Source organism: Rhinolophus ferrumequinum, chromosome 20 (assembly GCF_004115265.2).
Source record: "Rhinolophus ferrumequinum isolate MPI-CBG mRhiFer1 chromosome 20, mRhiFer1_v1.p, whole genome shotgun sequence".
Lineage (NCBI taxonomy): Eukaryota > Metazoa > Chordata > Mammalia > Chiroptera > Rhinolophidae > Rhinolophus > Rhinolophus ferrumequinum.
Genome location: NC_046303.1, coordinates 7,813,602 through 7,830,730, shown reverse-complemented (window position 1 = coordinate 7,830,730; position 17,129 = coordinate 7,813,602). Strand labels below are relative to the sequence as shown.

General features: G+C 40.7%; 1 protein-coding gene across 7 annotated transcripts in view; it reads right to left on the bottom strand.

The window, feature by feature from the left end:
• Positions 1-17,129, bottom strand: part of ELMO1 (engulfment and cell motility 1) — a 479,853-nt gene that overhangs the window by 2,164 nt on the left and 460,560 nt on the right. For all 7 annotated transcript variants that reach the window (XM_033088370.1, XM_033088366.1, XM_033088369.1 and 4 more), the window contains 2 exons: positions 14,910-14,992; positions 5,033-5,110 (listed from right to left, as the gene is read on the bottom strand). In XM_033088370.1, coding sequence (XP_032944261.1) covers positions 5,033-5,110; positions 14,910-14,992 — 161 coding nt within the window. The remainder of the gene's footprint in view (positions 1-5,032; positions 5,111-14,909; positions 14,993-17,129) is intronic.

Here is a 17,129-nt window from a genome sequence, read left to right as displayed (position 1 = left end):
CTCCATAGTACTCAACGAAGAATCTGGTTTTTCCCTTCTCATAAAATTAATCATGCCCTTTGCCTCTCCAGTAGATTATGAAGTGCGTGAGGAAAGGAGCTGTGCCTTGTTGATCTCAGGACCTACCTTTCTCTTGTCAACTTCCCTTCCAGAGGCTAGAGTTCTGCCATGACCTGGTTTTAGAGCTGTGAGATCTGGTGCAAGAACTAGCCTCTGTTGTCAGCATCTCAGGCAACTGTCTGCATTCTGGATGTTGTGCTTTGCTCGTGTGTTAGGATGTCCTAGTTCTTTACGGGACCTCTGTGATAGTAACTGCTGTGCTCTTCCTGTTGACTGTTCTTCCTTCTAGCACGTGATCTAGATTCCCCACTCTCCTGCCATCACTAGGTCAAGTTGCAATTCCAGACCCTAGTTAGCCTGTCTGCTGCACTGCTACCTGGGCTATGTTTCAGAATATACAGCAGATCTCAACATAAAAGAACTACAAGACTGCAAGTACTAGATACATCTTAAGTCACCGTAATATGTCGTAGTGATGTGATGGAAATCTACCATGATGCATATGGGTGTCACCACTTTTTAATCTGAGAACGTGCTCTGTGGGTGTATTACGAGGCAACCCCGGATGACAGAGCTTTGGTTCTGTCTTGGCTGTGTGATCTCAGCCAAAATAATTAATCAATCTGAACATTAGTTCAGTCCTAAGGGATTTCTGGAAATATTAGTGTCCTCACAATTACCTTAGATAGATTCTGAATGCATGCAAACATTCATTTCCTCATAAATAACCTTAATAAAAATAAAAACCTAGGTCCTACCCTGGGGAGCCTTATCTCACAGATCTTGGGTGAGTAAACTTTATTTAGAAAAGCTTCCAGCTAATTGTGATGTCCCTCCAGATATGGGTACCACTGACCTCTATGCTCCCTGAGGCCCTTTCCGGGTCTGGCCCTGTTCCACTGTAAATCCCTAAGTACTGGGGATTACTGCTCTTTGTACACAGCCTTTCCAGTCCTGGCTCGCTTCCTAGGACAGATTAATTTAACCCACAGGAACACTTCTGCAGTGCTTTTCTTTTGAGAAGCAGCAGGCACAGGGCATTTTATTTAAATAAAGTACATCGACCAATAAATTCAAAGTCTGTAGTACTGAATCTGGGTTGAAATAGCAGTATGAACTTTGATGTATTTTTGTCTTTTTAAAGAATCATAACTCCTAGTTCTGTCCACAATTGGCCTAAAAATAATGACCAACTAAGTAGTAATAAGCACACCTGATGCCCAGACTCTGGTTGCTAAATACCACGTCCTGCTAAAAGGATCCAAGGCTCCGTAAAGAAAAGGCAGGAAACATACAAAATGAGTCTAGAATATCGTATCATGCCAGAATGACTCAAGGTTATCAAAGACATCCAGGTAATGTCAATAGGACTCAGAAGCCAACCAAAAGGTGTTCCTACTTTCTCTAGATAGGATAATCTGGAGACGGATAATAATTGCAACCTATGTTTAAGTATTTAAATTTAAAAATATGTTTATATTCATTGCTTCACAATGATACTTAAACACCAAAAACACCTCATCAGTCTCCTTTGGAAGATGCTCATTATTTTGAAGGTAAAGGGAGTCAAGTATTTATCCCGCCTTTCATATATAAAGTGTATAACCTGAGGGTAACCTAAGAGTTGATGAGGCCAGTTTCTCTTTATGTAACTATCCCACTTATAAATGAAGAAGAAATGACAGAATTGGGATACCAACCTTTTGCAACCTCTAATGAATTCAAAGATCTCAGCAATAATCATCATCCATGGCTGCTAACATCCCAAAATAGAGACAGCCAGACGTCATGGAGGAACATAACACCAGTGCTGCTTAAAGTGAAGCCTGAATTTGATTCATCCTCCAACTACCTCTTTCCCCCGAAAATAAGACCTAGCCGGACAATTAGCTCTACTGCATCTTTTGGAGCAAAAATTAATGTAAGACCCGGTATATTATATTATATTGTTACATTACATTACATTATATTATATTACGTTATACCCAGTCTTATAGTAAAATAAGACCGGGTCTTATATTAATTTTTGCTTCAAAAGACGCATTAGAGCTGATTGTCCGGCTAGGTCTCATTTTCCGGGAAACACGGTACCACTCAAGAAGAAATGCAGAAGACAGGAAAACATGTGAAATGCCAGCTAGGTTGTAGTAGGCAGAATAATACTCTCCTTTCAAAGACCATTGTGTCCTAATCCCTGGAACCTGTGGATATGTTAGGTTACATGGCAAAGGGAATGAAGGCTGTTAGCTCAGCTTAAAATTGGGAGATTTTCTGGGATTGTTTACATGGTCCCAATGTAATCACAAGGGGCCTTAAAAATGGCAGAGGGAAACAGAATAGGAGTGAGAGGCAGAGGGAGATTTGACCATAGAAAAGGAGGTCAGAATGATGAGATGTGAGAATTCAGTCCAACATTGCTATACATGGATGGAAGCCATGAGTGAAGGAATGCGAGCGACCAGGAGTGAAAATGGAGAGAAAATGATTTTCTCCAGAGCCTCCAGGAAGGAATTCTGCTGATACCCTGATTTTAGCCAAGAGAGACCTACATCAGACTTCTGACCTCCAGAATTGTAAGACAATAAACTTAAGTTGTTTTAAGCCACTAAGTTTGTGGTAATTTGTTACAGCAGCCACAGTAAACAAATACACAGAACATAATAAGCAAAATGTAGACTATTGGCAATATTACTAGACAGATGACCTGATTTTTTCAATAAATAAATTGCAAGAAAAAAAAGCACATGCAAATACTCACAAGAAACAGGGGTGAGCAGTGGGGTGTGGGGGGATGGGAGAGAGAGAGGGGGAAGAAGGGAGCTAGGGAGCTAGAGAGGGAGGGGGGCAGAGATACAGGGTTGGAAGGGAGGGAGGGAGAGAGGGAGAGAGAGAGAGAGAGAGAGAGAGAGAGAGAGAGAGAGAGAGAGAGAGAGAGAGAGAGAGATCCTATAGATTCAAGGAAACTTAAGAAAGTTGTTAATCAATTGCTATGTATGAATCTTATTTGGATTCTGATGTGAACAGAGCATAAAAGAAAAACACGCAAATGAGATAACTGGAGAAATCTGAAAACTGACTGCATATGGTGGTGTTAAAACATTATAAAATTAGGTAGGGTAATGGTATTGTAGTTGTGTTTCAAAACGGACTCTTTATTATCTAGAGCTACACACAGAAATATTTACGAAGAAAATGATATGACATCTGGATGTGCTTCGACAACAATCTGGGGGGGTGGCAGCTGGGTGTGGGTGTGGGTATAGATGAAAGAAAGCAGACTGGCCATGAGTTGCTAACTGTCGAAGCTGGGTGGTGGGCACTGGCAGGGAGTTGTTGGCAGGAAGTTGTGAGTTCAGGTCCCGCCTTCTTTCTCTTTTCCTAGCTACACAGTGCCCGAGCCATAGAGAAGGGCTTCTGGAGCAAGACCGCCATGGTTCAAATCCCAGCTCTGACTACTTGTTTGACCTTGGACAAGTTTCTTAACCTTTCTGTGCCTCGTTTCCCTTCTTCATAAAATGGGGATTAGTTTGTTTCTTTTCAAGTGATATGAGAATTAAGTGAGACGAAGTACATAAAGCATTGACTAGTTAAAACTACTGCTATTGTTGAGGTAGTCCATTTTGGGAAGCTTCTCTCTCCTTATTTGATAAACACGGATATCTGTAATAAAACTATTTTTACAGAGAGACAATGCCAACAATATGAGGTAATAGATGTGAAAGTGGTTTGAAGGAATTAAAAGAGCTCACAAGCATAAAGCATTTTTCTCCTCCCTATATCAGAAATGGCAGATGTAAACACAGATCTGGCCTCCAGGACATTTATTGTTATCTGGAATTAATGTGTGCTGGGGAAAAGAGCCTCGCATAGATTTAAATATCTGCAGTTCTACTATTTTCGGTAGTTTTCTATAGAGCTGTATACATCTTTAATATGGTATCCTGTGTGCAGCCATAATTTTATTTAAAAAGAGAAACAGTAGGACACAGAATCTATTTTCAGACAGATGAAGACAAAGTCATACTCTTCTACAAGCTAAATGTCAAGTAACACAGAATTATATTTAAGCACCATTCCAAATGCAAGATTTGCATCTAATCTTTCCTTTCTTTGGGATGTGCAATTTTATTCAACAGCTTCAAACCAGTGAAAACCAGATACTGAATAACTTCTAAATGAGCTAAGTCTCCTAGGGGAAATGGGGAACAAAAGTCAGAGTCTATTAAAATGTTCCCTTCCTTTCTAAGAGCTGTTTATGCAACCACACGCAAAGTAAGAATTTGAATGGTATCATCTAAAAATAAGAGTTTCAAGCATGATGCTGGATTCTAGTTTACAAGAGAAAAAGTTAAATCAGTCATAGCTGCTCCTTCATCTTAAAAATGCATTTTCCTAGATTTATGCTAAATATTTTAAATATAGCTGACAGCATGCTTCAAAGAGGGAAACAAATTACACACATAGTAAGACATCAAAAAAGGAATAAAAGTATCTCAAAAATAAAATGCAACAGCAGAGACAGCCCTAAACCTCTTGAAATAAAGAAACATGGTAGAAAAACCTACTGTATGAAATGTGGTAAAGAATAGAGACAAGTTTATCTTGGGAAAAATCCTGACCAAAAACTAAACATTCAATGAAAAAAACGTCGTAACCAGAGTGGGTTACGAATTACGTCCTTGGTTAAGAATTATGTCCTTGCTGAGTATGAAGCATTTGTACATTCTTTTTCTTTACCCCGTATTATTAATCGAGCTAGTAAGAAGTTGAATGTGTTATAACTGGAAGCTTTTCAAGAGGTTTCTGTTCTATTCCAAGTCAACAAGATGTTCCTTTGTTCATGATTTTTCTCAGGCAGGCGTTTCTTTTTTTAAATGGAATTTCTTTCTTTCCAGTTTTTTTCTTTCTCCTGCTTGTTTTTCTAGAGAAAATGTGACATTCTCTCATATATTAACCCCACGGAGACCCTTACCTCATGCTTGTCGGGAGCGATGAAGTTGAGTTGGCAGTTTGAGTCATACAGGATGGAGAAAGCAAGTTCAAGCACCTCCTACAAGAGATCAGAGGAAACATCGCATTAAGGGACTTGGCACATTCGCTTTGCGGTTACAAATGGCTGCAGATTGCACATGGCGGAGGCTTCCAGTGTCCAGAGGAGCAGTGGTTAAGTGAATTGTCCAAGGCCACAGAGCCCCAACTTTCTCTTCTTCAGCATCCCCCTTCCATGGAGACCATGGAAGCAGTAAACTGTTTCTAAATCAGCAGTATTAAGGGCTGCTCTATGTGTGATCAGCCCCACACAGACAGATGTCCACAGGGGTATGAATTTCCTAAAGCACGGAAGGCCACGAGGCTTTTGGGTGAATTCATTATCTTTAGGTACCACGTCTGTCCTTTGATCTTTGAACCACTATAGAGCAAAGGCTACACAAACCCTAGGTTTTATCCTATAGCGGCCACAGGTTATAAAGGAAAAGCGTGGGCCTAACGTCAGAATATCGGGGTTCATTCATTGGTAAATATCTATTGAGTGCAGACTCTGAGCCAGACACAAGGGACCAAGGACTAAGTGACACACAAGGGACCAAGGACTAAGTGACACTATTGTTTCATTGTAGCTGAATAGCCTTGGCCGAGACCTTCAGTGTCATGTTTAATATGTATGTTAAAATGCACTTCTCAAATTGTCTGCACTGTAAATATTGTGTACAATGATGATTCTACAGGTCTGAGCAGTCCACAGGATATTGTCTAGAAGACAAGAGTCACTGCACGTCTCAACACGCTGATGCCTCCCAATGTGGAGGGGAAGGGTCAAGTGTATCCATTGCGGTGCTCTGCGTAGTCCTGTGTGTAACACACGTGCTAGCCTACCTTCCCTCCGTGTGTCTTCATTAGGCACCTCTGAGGACAGCCCTTCGCCACCGGCTGTGATATGGGAGGTGTACTCTCAGTAAATGCCCAGGAGGCATGCATTCTTGGGGGGGAGGGGCAGACCTCTCCGTATCATTCTCTACTTTAATGTCTGTCAGAGGATTTGCCTTTGGCCAGTAACTCACAGCAAGAATGCCCCGGAGAGAAGATGGAAGGCAGAAACATGAGGTCAATGCCTCCAGATTTCAGAATTTCAGGTGGATTAAAAAATTCTTCCAAAGTGAACTCCAAAGGCCCAGGGTTAGCTGGATGCCTCTCCTGTTTGACTGTTGACTGTTTGATGGATGACTCCAAACAGTCAACCATCAGGCTATTTGTGGCTCTCATGGAGTTTGTCTGTGTCTGGCTCTCCTCCAGCTGTCCTCGTAAGACGAGGGAGCAGCCCTTGTTTTGAAACCAGACGTACCAGTATCTCATACTCTGATGGCCTCCTCTCCTTGCCAGAAATAGAAACACGTGAAGCTAAGAGGACCAAGTCATGGAAGGGAAGCTATTATTCTGCAAAACTACCCCTCTCTTCATTTTCATGTTTTCTTCCATAGGCCTCCATTTAGACATGCCCAGTGAAGACTAACACTATTAAAAGGAAGCTCACCAAAACAAACAAACCAAAACAATTTTTCCATTCAGTTTGTCGTCTCTCTCAGGTCTTTTAGTTTATAATGAAAAGGGTTATGGGCCCTACTAGTGGTACCGTAAATGGATGCCATCCTTTAAAAAGAAAAATCAGTAAAGCCGTCTGTATCAAGAACAAGGGATTCCCTTCCTGGAATTGTTCCTAAAACAATTCAAAGGTAAGCAAAAGCTATGTACATTATTATCCGTAAGAACATAACATGTGAAATTAAATAAATGTCCTCCCTTCTTTGGATAAACCGTTAAAAAAACCCACAAATTAGCAAACAAGAAAAACATATTCAGCCAGCTATTCAATATGAGAATTATGAAGATCTGATCTTAAGTGAAAAAAAAGCAAAAGAAATGAACATGATTTACATTTGATCACAATTATGAACAATGTCTATTTGTGGACGGAGATTGGATGTGAAATGTTAAGGTCCTGGGATCATAGGTAATTATTTTCTTCTTTCAAAAAACTTAATTTTTTCAATAAAATGTTAAGCTCTTATCTCGCATATTCATAAAAATTGTTTTTAGATTAGGAACATTGATATAACTGATGATTTCTTTATTACTCTTACTGTCATTCATTAGGAAAACTCTGACTCATACTTGATAGACTGGAGAGAAAGGAAAGGACAGGGCTTTGCTTTTGGACAACCAGTGACTATATCACAGCAGCACTAGGTGACCCTTGGAGGTCAGTAGGAAAAGGTGAAATTCACAGAAGGCATTCTGAGCTGAGCTGACCCTGGATCACAGCCGCTACTTTGCTCAGGGGCCGTCACCTCCCTCATCATCCCCTTGCTATGACAGCTGTGTGAATACCACCAGAGCCCAGACTCAGCTCCTTGACTAGGTGCTGAAGTCACTTGAGAGCAGAGTGTCAGCGTGATTGTCCTTGTGACATTTTCTCTTCTGCCTGCATGGCACGGAGAGGGAAAGGGAGAGGTCTGCAAATTTTGGGCTTTGTCCTTCTAGTAAGGTATACACCAGTGAAGACTTGAATGGGGGGAGCTGTCCTGCTCTAGATCCCTGATAAACACGGGCAGGAAATGGGAAATTCATGAGAATGTCAATCCCTGCTTTACTTCCACCAAAGCTGCCTGGCAGGGGTGGGAGGAATTCATTCTCTGACCCACAAGGCCGCACTAAAGGCTGCTGCCACTTATAATGAGCTTTATTGACGTTGCTGGCTTGTCATTGAGTTGTCAGTGGAGGTCAGTGCTTCAGCACCTGGAGCTGAGAGGCTGCAGAGCTGGGAGCAATGGTACCTTTCGGGCTAACACTCCAGAAGCTGCCACCTGTCCAACCTGTGTGTGACAGAGACAGGTGCCAGGAGCTGGGGGAGTAAGAGTCATGGAGCTGGGGCAGTGTCCTCGTCAGGGCTTCTTGTCACACACAACACTCACTCAGACTGCTGACGCTCTGGGGCTTTGGTACTCACTACCTAAGGGCTTCTGTTCCCTCTGGATTTAATTCAGTGGAAAATTATGTCCAGGAGCAGCTTCTCTCCACCCTCTGTTCCACTAATTCACATCTCCCGCCTTACCATGTGGAGGAAGGCCCAGGATGGGTGAGATCTGGGGATAGAGGAGGCAGGAGGAATTGGTAACACCCCCTTGCTCTGGCGCCTCTGACCCCATCCTCTACCCTGTGGCCCTGGGACCAGTGACAAGGCACGTTGGGTCAGGGGATGCTTAGAGAAATGCTGGGCATGAATGACGCCTTGGTTTGGGAACTGTCATCTTCTAGAGGCCGAATTATGAACTAAATAAATACAAGAGTAGAGTTTTATGCAACATATTTTCAGTGCACAGTGTTGGCTACCATTCCTCGTAGTGTTTTGGGGTAACTTGTCTCATTTAGCCATTTTGGCCAGCATTCTCTTTAATTATGTTGGTTCTCCCCCATCTATGCAGGTCATCTTAGGGCAAAGCATTTTGATTAAAGGCAGGCCAGAATTTGGCTTCTGTGTGTGTGTGTGTGTGCTGTATGACCTTAGACATAGTAGATTTCATAGCTATCATGCATTGCTGGCCATCTCATACCTATGAATTTGAGTTTCTACTTTAGAAGGCAAATTCACTCATTCTTATGGTAATACTAATAGAGGATATTACCTTCTTCACCAGCTATAACTTTCTGGCCCCAATCTATCTTAGCATTATCCGCCCGTAGTGCTCCAACCCACTTCCTTCTCTCTGTACCCATCAATCCTGTACTCTGAATTCAATGTTTCTCAATCAGAGGATGCTCTTTCATGTGCCGAAAGGCCACTGTTCCTTTTCACATACTCTTTTCTCCTCCTAGAATGTCTTCCCCTTGCTTCTCCAGCTGGCCAACTCCTTTTCAAAACCCAGTTCAGACATCATTTCCTCCAGGAGCCTTTCTCAAGTCTCCCAGGCTCTCTCTGTGGTTAAGTTTTCTGAGGCACAGATATCACTGGATGGCAATAGCATGCTGGTATGTAAATCTTGTATCGACCAGACACTCAGGGCCAAGGGCCAGGTGGTATTTATCTGTGGATTCCGAGCACCTGGCACAGGCCTGGCATAAAGAAAATACTCAATACAGCTGCTGAATGAAAGATAAATGAAGTAAAACTGCATAAAATGCTTTTTAGTTCAGACTACGGTTTTCAAGCTGATGCTAAGACACTATCTTCTAGTATAATCTCCTTCTTATTTCAGGTTCAGGAATCACACTAAGAAAATAAAAGCTGGATTCTGGGACGTGGTGCGACAGAAGTTTCTCTAACATCAAATATATTTCTACCCGAATCAGTGAGAGCTGGTCAGATCTACCCTCTGGAGACGACATGCTGACTGTTGAACTGTAAGCTCCAAATTCAGTGGGATAAACAACAGCAATGCCCACTTTAAAAAACACGGCAACAAATCAACGTAGTTTTAAAATCCTCGATCCTTCACAATCAAATTCTTCCAGGTGAATTTCCATTCACCCATGACAATTCTTTTCAAGTCTCACTGAGAAACTTCCTCATCCTTCTGTGAAGAAGCCAGTACTTTTGTCTCCACAAAAATTTGTCAGTCACACTGATGTCTGTTACACACTTGGACTCGAAGCTCCTGGAAAACAGGGCTGTGCTGTTCACCGCTCTGTATGCAGAGCTCATCACATCTCAGTTGTTCCACTGCTGACTGAGTGACATGCCTAAACAAACGCCTCTGCCTCAAGGAAAAGGATCCTTTTTTTTTTCCTTTTTCCTTTTTCGATTTTTCAGGGCCTTGGCCAGTGCCTGGCATATCAGATGTCCAGTGAGTGAGAAGTAGCGTCAGTTACCAATATTTTGCAAAGTGTCTCCCTTATGGACACGGATGTCTTCAGTTTGCCTTGCTCAGCGTTTAAGCTAACCTAGGTTTCCTGTGGCACAAAATGTCAGAACCCCCTTGCCAGCTGGAAAAACTGTCCGAAGAACCAGCAACGCACCTTGGTGGAGGCCCACTGCTGTGCACCGATAAACCTCCTAAGGACTCATTTTGGTCAACTCTCCTTTCAAGCTGCAGGTCTCCCCTTTCCTACCCAGAAGTCCCAGAGGTAGGGAGGGGCAGGCCTCTGGAGTATTGGGAGAGGGGGTGTGGGAGTGGGGTTGAGGAAGCAAATTCTTAGGACTGTGGGTTTCCTTTCTGCCTTTTGATGATTTTTTGCCTGGTGAACCAGGCCTATGAACACTATTAATATTACAAGACAAAACAATTTTCACTTGTGTGCAAATGAAAGAGCCAGGCTGGTAGAGACGCTGCCTTTCTCAGGCCTTAAGGAAGCCTGGAAGAGCTGGGAACAACTGGGCCACTGAATCCCCGGACATAGCCTCCATTCGTGAATCTTATCTATGTGTTTATAGCAATGTGCCCAAATTATCCATCCATCCTCTGTCCATCCATCATCTATCTATCCATCCAATTTTCTGTTAGTGCTGTGACAATTTAAAAAAAAGGTTGGAAAATGTCGTTTATACAATTTCTTTTATCAATCGCCTGTAAGGGGAAAGGAGTCTGGAACAGAAAGGCCAAATTCACCCACACATATCAGATTCTCAGAAGAGACCATCATCTTCACACCTGTTTTGAGACATTGGTAACTTGTGTCTTCTCTCACTTGTTCTTGGCTAGTCAGGCTCGAAGTTTATCAATTTTACTAATCTTTTTCAAGAAACAAGTTTTGGTTTTGTTGATTTTGTCTACTGTTTTCCTTTTTAAAATGTTCAGTGATTTGTATTCTAATATTTATTATTTCTTTTTTCCTTTTTTTTTTTTTTTTTTTTTGCCTGCATTAGGCTTAAATTGCTCCTCTTTTTCTAGTTTCCTAAGGCAGAAACTTTATTTATTTCAGATTTTTCTTCTTTTCTAATATATACACTTGATGCTATAAATTTCCCTCTCAGCACTGCTTTTGCCCCATTACATACATTTTGATAAGTTATATTTTTTATTCTAATCAGTTTAAAACATTTTGTAATTTTTCTTGAGACTTCTTTTTGAACTATGGGTTATTTAGAAGTGTGTTCTTAAATTTCTAAATATTTGAAAGGATTTTGTAGCTATCTTTCTGCTAATGATTTCTGGTTTAATTAAATTCCACTGTGAATCTGAGAACATACTTTGCATGATTTCTATTCTTTTAAATGTATTAAGATGTATTTTATGGCCGAGAATTGGTCTATATTGGTGAACATTTCCTGTGCACTTAACAAGAATGTGTACTCTGCTGTTTTGGGTAGATTTTTTATTAATGTTAATTAGATGAAGTGGATTGATGGTCATCAATATCTTTATTGATTTTCTGCCTCTTTGATCTGTCAGTTACTGACAGAGGGGTGTTGAAGTCTCCAATATAATAATGGTTAGTGAATTTCTCCTTTCAGTTTTATCAGTTTTCCCTCATATATTTTGATACCTTTGTCCACCCCATTACTTTAACCTATCTTAGTCTTTATATTCAAAGGGGGGTTCTTGTTGAAAACATATAGTTGGGTCTTTTTTCTTACGCACTCCGTTAATCTCTGCCTTTTAATTTATATATTTAAGCCACTGAAATTTAAAATGATTATCAACATAAATTGAATAATATCTGCCATGTTTGCAACTCTTTCTATTTGTTGCATTTTTTGTTTCTTTTTTTTTCTTTTCTTTTTTCTTTTTCTGTTTTTTGCCTTCTCTGTTCTGAGTATCTCAAATCCTACCACTTGTCCCTTGTGACTTTGCTGTCGTTCCATTTAAGTTATCCCTATGCTACAATCATCCAACACATTGCTACTATTATTGCTTTAAACAAAGTGTTATCTCTTAGATGGATTAATAAAAAACATACTTTAATTTTATCTTCATTTATTGCTTCTCTGATGCTCTTCTGTTCTTTAAGTAGATCCAAGTTTCTGATCTATATAATTTTTCTTTCTGCTGAAGAACTTCTCTTAACGTTTCTGGAAGAGCAGATCTGCTGGCAATGAATTCCCTCACTTTTTACTTATCTTAAAAAGTCTTTATTTCTCCTTCACTTTTAAGGGATAATTTCACTAGATATAGAATTCTAGGTTGGTGCATTTTTTCTTCTTTCAATGCTAAATATTTCACTCTACTTTCTTATTGCTTGCATAATTTCTGATGAGAGATCCACTTTAATTTTCATCTTTGTTCTTCTGTAGGAAGGTGTTTTGCCCTCCTCTAGCTTCTTTCAAGATTTTCTCTCTGTCTTTGGTTTTCTGCACGTGAAATATGCTATGCCTAGGTGTGGTTTCCGGGGGGTATTTATTCTGCTAGGTGTCCTCTCAGCTTCCTGGATCTGTGGTTTGATAGCTGCCATTAATTATGGAACTTCTTGGCCAGCTTCAATATTTTTTTCTGCTCTGTTCTCTTTTTTCTGGTATTCCAAATACACATATGTCATACCCTTTGCAATTGTTCCTTAGTTCTTTGATGTACTGTTTCTTTTTTCTTTTCATATTTTTCCCTCTTTTCATTTCAGTTTAGGAAGTTTCTATTGGCTTATCTTCAAGCTCATTGATCCTTTCCTCACCCACATCAAGTCTACTGATGAGCCAATGAAAAGCATTCTTAACTTCGGTTACAGTGTTTTTTATTTATAATCTCTCCTTTTGATTCACTTCTTGAGTTTCTGTCTCTCTGATTACATTACCCCTATGTCCTTTCATGTTGTCTACTTTTCCCATTAGAGCCTACTTTTAATTATAGTTATTTTAAATTCTCTGTCTAATAGTGCCAACATCTGTGTCATATGTCGTATTGGAGTCTGGTTCTGATAGTTGATTTATTTCTTCAGGCTGTTTTTTCTTGCTTTTTGGCATACCTATAATTATTTGTTGAAATCCAGAAATGTTGTACCAGGTAATCAAAAGATACATAGACTTTCAGAGTAATTATTTTAATCTGACATGGAACAGGGATATGTTTAATGTTTGATGTAGCTGTAAATGCCAGAGGCTTCAAATTCCTCTAGAGTCCCTATTTTTGTCTCTGCTATTGACTTTGGGCTTCCCTAAGTACTCCTCCTCAGAGACAGTTTGTATCTTACAAATCTTTCTGCTATAATTCACCATTATTATTTTGGAATATTGTTGTAGGATATGGGTGTGGTTGAAGGACATGGGTGAGGGATAGCATTCCATAATTTTCCAATGAAATCTCCATCTTTCATGGGTCCCGTATCTTGTGGCTGTCACTTTCTCCAGTGGCACAGTTTTTTCCCTTGCCCCCTCCCATTTTCCCTGGATGCAGAGTTTCCTACCAATTTCCTGGAGGCTCTGACTGCTATTGATTATGTTTCCCCTGCCCCCAGCCCCACAGTTGAGACAAGAAGGCAAAAATGGGATAAATTGGGAGAAATTGTCTTCCCCTAGCTGGAAAAAAAAGATCTGGAGAACAGGACTTTGTTATGAGAAGGTTCTGGCATATTTTATGATTCTGGTCCCTTTCCCCTGGCAGAGCCAATGGGGGTGGGGATTTTTCTCAGCTCTTCACTGTGAGAATCTGCGAAGATTACTGGAAGTAAAGCCCATGAAAGAGTGCCCCCAAGACTGAAACCCCCAAGAGTTTTTCACTCTCACACTAGCCCACACTCAGTCTAAAGCAATTTATCAGAATTACCATTTAAGTGATCCTACAGTTTATGGCTCCAGTGGATTCTGTTCCAGGTGAGCCGATCTGGATTCTCTGAATGTACCTGACTCCAGATTCCAGGGTGGTAGTTTGCCCTCAGTTTTCTGGCTAGTCCAAGAAAATTGTTGATTTTTACTTTACTCAGATTCTTCTCACTGTAAGGATAACAGCGACAACTCCCAAGCTCTTTCCATGTTACGGTTGAAAGTGGAAGTCCCTCCACAGCTGTTTTACATAATTCTCAGTGTCCCTACTCAGAGAACGTGAGTCCTAGGCAGGTTGCTTTGCCGCCTAACAACACCCCTCTTGGACTTCTCTTGGTTATAGACTCTTGTTGTTGCCAATTTCCACACATCACTTCCTGCTCAGCTCCCAGTGTTATATAACCACGGGACCTTAGCTGGAGTTGAGCAGAGCTCATGCTCCCCGTTTGTGCTCTGCATATCAGATGGTGTTGAAGGAGGGCAGCCCCACAGGAGGCAAACCATGAAGGCTGGTGACTTGCTGCTAGTTAAGGACGCTGATCTGAAATCTGATGAACTGTAGAATTCCTATTTCCCCACACATCACAGAGCAAGTAGAAATACTATGTAACAGACGACCCACAGACTCTTAGGCATGCCCTTATGTCATTATGCTTCTAAATGAAGCACGTTATACGACAGTGTTGTGACAGGCTTGATAAAGAAGGAATTCACATGGACTTGACATGCGTTATATTTATGTAACTCAGGAAGCTAAGATCTCGCTATCATAGCAGGCTCATTAGCTGTATCCGCTCCCCTTTGTCTTCCTAAACAACACATTCACAGAAAATGGATGGGGATGAGCAGAGAAAGCTCAAGACAACACTGTGACAATAGTGAGAGGGCAATTGCTAGGGTTGGAAAGAGACAGGAAGTAAGAGAATAGAAGAGATGGTGGGGATTTGACAAGTGATCAGTGAGAGAAAAATAAAGCTGAGAGACCTAAAAGGAATCAGGAAAGGAAAGAGATGTAAAAGGAATGAGGAAGAAATGTATAAACACACACACACACACACACACACACACACACACACACACACACACACAGCATTGCTACTAAAGAAGGGCTGGGCTCACCACTGACTGCATTGTGCAGACAGAACTATTTGCAATAATTTGGAAATCATACCTTGTTTTGTTTAAGGGCACCTTTCTCTTTCATATGAGGGCAGTCCTTTCCCGTCACCACAGCTTTGATATCTGCCACTGGCACTGCAATTCAGAAAAGAAAATGAAAGTGACTACACCTTGTGAAAGCTTAGATGTCAATAAAGAAGAAGGATTAAGCATCAGGTCTGCTAGCACAGTTGCCATTCCCAGAAGCTATGGCAAAAAGAGACAAGCAAAGAGGTAAAAAGAGGAAGAGAAGTCAAGCAATGTCTGAGGAATAGAAAAGAAAATATATTCTTATATTCTGGCAGAAAGCATCCTTGGGGAGAAACATCTATGTTTATAAGCAGCATTTGGTTCACTAAAACAAATTAAAAAAAAAAAAGAAAGAAAAAACTCCCACCATAGCTGTGTGAAAGTGATGGTATCAAAAGCAGCAGTAGTAATAATAGTAATAATTTGTACTAATACTGGTTTTATGGAAGACGTGTGCCAGGAATAATGCCAAGTGCTCTGCATATATCAGTATCCCTTACTAAAGTATCTACATCTATTTAGTTTCTGAGTTTTGGATAATGAGGGAAAGCAGCCCTATCGCAGAAAATGTATTTGAATCTAAACAGTCCTGAACTCTCACTGTCATTCTCGCTTACTACCATCTCATCAATTCCCACAAAATTCTGTGAGACAGGTTTTATTATCCCTATTTTAGAGACAACAAAATTAAATTCAAATAAAGGGAACATTCTTTTCTGATAGGGAAATGGTAGCTGGTATTTATCTTGCAGTTAGATAAAATGGTATCATTTAACATCTTTCTCAGGACTTGGAAGGAGATAAAAGACATGGAAAGGTTTGTGCATTTAAAACTTTTTATTAAGATCATCTGAGAGAGAGAAAGCAGTAAGATGGTTTGGAACCTTAATAAAAAAAATGCAAAGTCACCTGTCTCTCTCCAATTCCTAATCTTTTGTCCCAGAAGAGACCGTCTCACTTAGGATCTGCAGACAGGAGCTTTATGTAATCAATTCTTTAATAATTAATCAATAATTCCTTAGTAATCACTCCTTTAATGATGAAAAGGAAGAGATTTCATAATTAAAGTTCACAAACTTTTACTGGGGAATTGGGTTGTGGAGGTGATATTTAGATGGAAATAAAATTGTAAAGTATATAGAATATCAAAATTGTATAACAGAAAGTTCCCTTAAAAGCTAACATTTTCCAGGTACCCTAAAATTGCTAAGAACTTTGTCCACATCTGTTGACACTCCCACAGCTCTCTCTAACCCTAGAGAAGAGTGGGGCTTGGTGAACTACTCCAGCAATCTGCACAAACTCCCTGGCTATCTGTCCCACCATGTCTGCTCTTTTCTCTTGCAGTTTTGATTCATCTAGATCCCTTTGGTAAACATTATTTACACTCACTAATATCTGGCATTCCTCTCCTTCTGGGCATATGGAAGACTACACTTCCCAGCAGTCTTTGCTGTTACTAAGCCATATGATTAGTTCTGGCCGATGAAACATGAAAGGAAATGGCAAGTTTCTTTAATTGGTTAAGACAGTGAAAAGTCCACTCCCACGAGCCTCTCTTCTCCAGATGGAGAAAGTGAATAGGCCACATTTTCCATCCAGAGGGCATAGCTATGGGATGGCAAAGCAGCCACGGGCCTGCGTGCCTGAGTGACCGTGTGGAGCAGTCCTTTGATGGCCTATGTCAGTTATGTAATGTGAGGAGCAAGAAATAAACTCTTGTTGTCACAAGCCACTGCGATTTGGAGGTTCTTCGTTCCAGTAGCATAATGAAGCAATGCTTCCTGTCCAAAGTGGGATAGCCCTTTACCTTGAACTGCTTTCCTGTCTCTGCCTGGCTCCTTTGAATTGGCATTTTCCTGTACAGGGTCCATACGATTCCTGAACCTACCTTTGACTGCAACCACTGACTTCAGTTCTCATATCTGTTTTCATAACCATGATCAGCCCCGTTCCTCTCGGTGGCCAAGCTGACTGCCTAATCACAACCTCACGATGGGGGCATCTGGGAAGTTGGGTTTACTTTTCAATGGAAAATCCACCATTGGAGTAAATTTGATGGAATTAACATGCCAATTCAAAAAACTTTCTCACGCTTCAGATGGAGTTTGAGTCACAAGTACCTCAGAAGTAGGAAGTCTTTTGTGCGTATAACATAGTCAATGAACTAGAGAGTGTCTACAATCTATAAATAGTAAGTTAC